At 37.3% G+C, this 6,071-nt stretch overlaps 2 protein-coding genes across 4 annotated transcripts in view; one reads left to right on the top strand and one right to left on the bottom strand.

Moving 5' to 3' along the window:
* Positions 1-1,750, bottom strand: part of LOC106871058 (nuclear transcription factor Y subunit alpha) — a 4,508-nt gene extending 2,758 nt beyond the window's left edge. Inside the window, exon 1 of the mRNA XM_014917324.2 lies at positions 240-1,750. Coding sequence (XP_014772810.1) covers positions 262-1,521 — 1,260 coding nt within the window. The 5' untranslated portion in view covers positions 1,522-1,750 and the 3' untranslated portion in view covers positions 240-261. The remainder of the gene's footprint in view (positions 1-239) is intronic.
* Positions 1,751-1,816: 66 nt separating this feature from the next.
* The window catches only part of LOC106871064 (interferon-related developmental regulator 1), a 41,239-nt gene continuing 36,984 nt past the window's right edge, over positions 1,817-6,071 (top strand). For 2 of the 3 annotated variants that reach the window (XM_052967929.1, XM_014917333.2), the window contains exon 1: positions 1,817-2,025. In XM_052967929.1, the coding sequence (XP_052823889.1) occupies positions 2,004-2,025 (22 nt within the window). In that variant the 5' untranslated portion in view covers positions 1,817-2,003. Of the gene's footprint in view, positions 2,026-4,732; positions 4,773-6,071 lie in introns of those variants that run through there. The other variant, XM_052967928.1, reaches the window with a different exon arrangement.

Raw genomic sequence — 6,071 nt, 5'->3', positions numbered from 1 at the left:
TATATATATATATATATATATATATATATTAGTGTGTGTGTGTAAGTAAAACAAAAATTGAATATATGATAAATCAACCCAAGAGAGGGCAAGTACTTGTTGCTGACTGGTAGACTACAAAAATACATGTTTTAAAACAAAGATAAAAAACTTGAAATGATTAATTATAATTACAAAAATAAAAGAAAAACGTTCAAATATTTAAAGAATTAATGAGGTATAAAAGCTGTCAGATTTACATTAATTCCACAGGTTTTGTTTTCAACAGAGAGGTTTTGTTTCCTGTTTAATTCCAGACACATCTGTCGTTGTTTCGGTCATCGTTGGCATCATGTCGCCTGGTGATGAAATGTCAGCACAATTTGAATTTAGTAACTCTGGGTCGGCTTTCACGGACATTCTGCTACAGCTCTGATTCGGATAGGAACTAGGATTAGATTCCATAGGGTTACTGGGATGTACATCGGACCTTTCATTGTCTGGCAAACTGGAGTGGACGGCGGAAGTATTTGCAACTCTGCAAGTTCGGTTGTTGTCGGAGAGAACTTGTTTCTGAAGACTGAGTACTAAAGCAACTAACTCTTCTTTCTCTAGTTGTAAAAGACTTTCTGTGGTCAGAAGTTTACCGAAGTTTGCTGGCTTGGAATGTTGCAATTCCTGGCTTTCGACTAAGCTACAAGATTCCATTCCTGACCACATTGATATATTATCAGGAAGAGTAAAACTCGTCGCACCGTGTTCGACATTCCTTAAGTCTGAGGGGCAACCGGCTGCATACAAAGGTACCACTGCATCTGTAGAATTATCTATAGTCTCTAAACTGAAAGAACGATTACTCAGTCTGGATGAAAAAGGTGTTTCAAAGTTGTTCGTTAACCAAGCACTTACCAATGCTGTACTTGACGTAGGGTTGGTTAAGTTCGGCTTTTCCTGAGGAGTGGATTCATGGGATGCATTTCGAGTTTTAGATTTCAAATCGATTTTTTTCCATCTTGCTTTTCTAGCAGCCCTTTTCCTTGGAGGATTATGTTTAAATTTATTTTGTTGTTTGGAAGATTGTGCGTTTGTCGTGCGTTTTTTGGCTGCTTTCAGGCGCTGCATCTTCGATCTCTTTAAAAGTTTCGCTTTATTTTTAGCAGAAATTTTAACACCGGGTTTGGTTTTTTGGTAGTTGTTGAACGGTTTGCGCAACGGAACTCTAAAATAACCAGAGTTATTGAGGGATGTATGATGTACTGGAACACTAGGCGGCAATATATTAATTAGTTTTTGGTTATTCGAAGTTTGAAAACCATAATGCATCGAATGTGAAAATGAAGGGTATCCAAATCCTATATTTTTTCCATTCCATGAATGTATATATGGACTGTTAATTCTACTGTTGGTAGAAGGTGGACGCCAATAATTGATGTTTTTATTGTTTGTGGGATATCTTCGGACCTGGTTGGTATTATTATTGTTGTTGTTCTCAGCGCTACTAGGATGGACGAAGTTAAAACGATCTCCCGGACGATGATACATTGTACTGCAACTAAACTATTTCGTCAGAATTTTTAATAGATCGCGTCAAGTCGAATAACTTTCACTTAGCTGGAAACTTTCACTTCAACTTTTTCTCAGTCTCACGTGTAAACTACGGAAACAACCGGAAAAGTTTCCGTAACGTTCTTCTTTTTCTTTTAAGAAATTATCGCTACTATTTCATCTGTATTTCGCAGCAAATTCTTTATAAATTTTCTTTTTTGGAGTCTGTTTATAAAATATAAGAGCATATAATGTTAGTTAAATTAATGTAGCCGCAGTGAAATTACCCATGATGCTGCTCGCTTGACCTTGTCAGTACTGTATAGCTACAGCTAATACATTGTACGAACCATGTGTATGTTCCTCACCAACAAAATCAACAAATTCTATTACTTATATGAATCTGACTTCCATATACGCACGTCTGACCAATTAGTAAGATCTTTTAGCTATAGAAGGACACAACATATAGGAGAATAATGCCCAAGGGAAAAAGAAAAAGTAAGTTTTCTTTCGCAATTTTTGCAGGCGTGAGCATTTTGTGGCCCAAAAATGGGTGACCAGTTTGAGTAATTCTTGACGTGTAAAATCGTTCCCTGTCTTTGTGTCCGCCTATGTCGGCTATTGACACCAGTTGCCGTCGCATGGCCGGCTTTGATTATTACAAATGTGGCGGGATTTCACATGATCCACACACTCACCTCTCTCTCTCGCCTGAATTTCTTTTCATATTCTATTCCGTTACTTCTACCGATACCGTTTGTCTTCACTATTTCTTCTTATTTTTTTTGATAAGTTACCATTGATATATTTTAAATCCCATGCCATATTAGTCGCTAAGAGGTAGTAATTAGTCATTAGATACACATTATCTCGGCTACATTTCTTACTGTAAATAAACAAATAAAATTATAATTTAATACATGGTTCTTAGCCATTTATCAGGTGGTAATATATTTGGTGTATGTTAATCTATTTACTGTGTGCTTAATACATTTTATGTACGAGCCAACGCGGGAGCCTGTGTGCATTCATTCGGCTTGCTAGAAATATTAACTAAATCTTCCTTAAATCGCACCCTATCGATCCATTCTCAAATTTATCCCCTGATATACTAACAAAAAAAAAAGTTGGTCTCTCTGTAACGGTATGATCATAGAGTCTACTCGATAAGGGCGGCCTGGGGCCAAACAATTGCTGTTTCGTGTAACGGATGTACGTATGCCCACCCCCGACTTATGTAAGACGTGATTATCTAATGCCGTAGAAGGTGATCCATAACTGAAAACCAACGTAATGTTTGGGTGACCCCACTCAGCTTTGTTTAGGTAGACTCAAGGTATAAAGGTAAATTATTATCATCTAATAAAAGAAATTATATCTATGTCAAATCGGCTACAATTTCTGGCGGAGTTCTTTATGCAACCTTACGTATTCTTTATTTCTGAAATCACCCTTACAGTTAAAAAAATAAAATAAAACGTATAAGTATTCTGTTCTTTATTGGTCAGTCCCTTTTACTGTATGGGGCCACGATTTCCGATAATTTAAACCATGTGTCTCTATTTGAGAAGCGATAGGGAGTTTATTGAAGAGAGAGTTTCGACGTGCGCGCTGACCAAGCTGGGCGATTGACAAACTCGTTGACACGCGTGGTCTATATTAAAGGCACCTCGTGCTTAGACCCCACCTGGTCAAGGCATGGGCAACCTTTTTCGAGAAGTGGGCTGCATGAGACATGGCTCATCATCAAGCGATCCACACTAAAATAATTCAAAGTAATTTTTTTGTTAGTCGTGCTATTCAGAAAGTCCCGCGGGCCGCATTTTGCCCATGACTGTTATAAACAATCTCCCAACATGTAGTGATGGACTCTCTTCTGATTACTGTCGCAGTTAACTTATTGGTATACCTCTCTCTTGTTTCATGCTTCTGTCTTTATAATAATGTTTTTTCGGGGCATGTTATAAAAGAGCAGCCAACACGAACGTATAAGGACATTCTGATTTCGTTATCTGATCACAACTGGATTAAGTCTTCCACCACCTACGCTGTCGCTCGATTTAATGGGACAAGCGGTCCAAATTTCCTTGATTTATGCCTTTCGATTTTAAAAGAGGACATATTGGCGCTTTTCGTTAATACTGCTACCCCCCCCCCCTTTCTTAGAAACAGGTACAAAAATAAAACCTTGTATTTTATCCTCTGCTATATAAATAGACAGGTGTATTGATGAAAGGAGTATATGAAACCAAGTTTCGGACTAACTATAGAATGAAATAAATTTTAGATTACCGGCAGGTTACTAGAAATGCTTGAAGTACTGTATACTGGGTTCATCGTAATAGAGAAGGTATTTCAATGAGAAAAAGATAAAAAAGGTTTTCTGGGTGAAAATTGAGTGTTATTTAATTATTTATTGAAAATAGTTATCCAATATTAACATCTTTTAACTTAAATACTTGTTAAAATCCATCAAAAGCGGGTCTTATTTAGACGCAAAATTATTTGCGAAGATCCTGTTGGAATTAATGGAAACGTCATCACTGGATGGCTTTAACAGTTGTTTGTTTCATAGGTGGGTGGCCTGTGAGGGTTGAGGCGGCGGCGGACAAATTGCCATGTGAAGTAAAATTAAGATAATTTTAAAACTTGTCCAACACTGACGAAGGAAGAATAATACGAGGGAAAATTCTTTCTTTAATATTGTTTTTGGGGAAGGTTTTTGCTAATTTGGAAACCACCACGTTATAGTGTCTTAACCGGCTGTCTACTGCCCTCTACTTTCGCGATGGAAGATGATCATTTTCTAATAATTTCTTGTTTTCTTCGCTAATGAAAGTACTAAAGAACAAAAATTTTAGATAATAAGACTGTGCGTCCGTTGCCTTTGATGAAAAAAAAAATCTACGTGTGTGTATAAACACGCACACTTAATAGTCTAAGAATATTGGCGATGCATCTCAAGTTGTCATTTAACTGAAGTCTACATTGTTGGTTAACTGAATTCCTCTGTTCCTCCCTAATAGTGCATCTCTCTTAGTTAGTGCCCTTCATTAACTGAGTGTATTTTCATTGTTCCACCCCTTTATCTCTGTTACCCCCACCCACCCCTATTAACATGCGCATAGTTTTCTTAATTTTACCATTCTGGTTGATCGAGCCTTCCTCTCCCAGATGGTGGTGGAGGTAGTTGACATCTCAGACTGTTGCATCAGCCCAAATGCCTACCAAGCAGTTAAAGCCGTGTAAGATTTAACAGATGTTATCGTCAAGAAATATGGCAAAACACCCAGTTTTCAGTAGCACTACATTGCTAATAATAGTGATCTCGAAAGAAGCACAAAACCACATGTGCAGTGAGTAGGACATAATCGGGCGGAGACGGGCTATATGTAATCTGAACCTTTCTCCCCCTTATTTATTAATTTTATTTACGGAATCCCACGTTTTAGGCTATGGAGATTCCGATTCTGAAAAAAAATTGTTTCAATTCCCTCCCGCCACCAAGCAGGCTATTTACATGCTAGAAATAACAGCCAAATCTCACAAAACTAGTGTTAGGGTTAGGTTTACCCTGTGGATCTATATAAAAATGGGGGTGGGGGTGGGGTCGAAATTTTGAAATTGAGATTTTTGAAAAAAAAATTTCAGAATCGGAATCTCCATAGCCTAAAACGTGGGATTCCGCAAAAAAAAAAAATAATAAGGGGGGAAAGGTTCAGATTACATATAGTCCATCTGGACCCATAATCGGTTTGATTGGGCCCTATGGACACAATAAAGAAGGAAAGCAAAGTCGACCTTAGCGAGATACGAACTAGCAGTGCAAAAGCATGTAACTAGAATATCGTAAGGCATTTTTTTGTTGGGCGTTCCAGCAATAATTTCTAACTACAGTATAAAGGGAAGCGGCTAAGTTGATAAGGAAAATGCAATATATAACTGACATTTATTCTTAACCTGGGTACCTTTAAAGATCTGAAGGACGAACAACTTTTGGCAGGATTTGAATTTAGAAATCTAATATTAGTCTTCTTTTTCATACGTCACAAAGATCTTGTATTTTAGGTGAAAGGCATGGAATGTTGTGATACCCATGCTTTCCCTCCAATGTGAGTGAAATTAGGTTCTAGGTCAGTCCTGATCGAGTAGGCTTATTGTCATAAAAGGATTTCCAATCAGATTTTTTATCCAGTGTATCTGTTAGCATTAACCAGTACTTTCATACTTTATTTTTCACCTTTTCCAAGGCAGTATGGTGTGATTCGCGGAAGATTTAGCTGCTATTTCTAGACAATTGAGCGACCACGTTGGCGCTCTTTCACTGACTCTTCCTTGTCTTGTAAAGTAGTTTCACATATACATATATATATATATAGGGACGGGAAGAGAGAGAAATACATATGTACATTTAAAAAAAATTTAATGGGCTGAAGTTATAAAAATGAGTCAAATTTCGTGCATGGTACGGGGCTCTCAAATGTGTGTGTGTGCGTGTATATATATATATATATATATATATATGTGTGTGTGTGCATGCGTGT

Source organism: Octopus bimaculoides, chromosome 5 (assembly GCF_001194135.2).
Source record: "Octopus bimaculoides isolate UCB-OBI-ISO-001 chromosome 5, ASM119413v2, whole genome shotgun sequence".
Taxonomy (NCBI): Eukaryota; Metazoa; Mollusca; class Cephalopoda; order Octopoda; family Octopodidae; genus Octopus; species Octopus bimaculoides.
The sequence above is the reverse complement of the archived record's forward strand: the minus strand, read 5'-3'. Positions and strand labels throughout refer to the sequence as shown.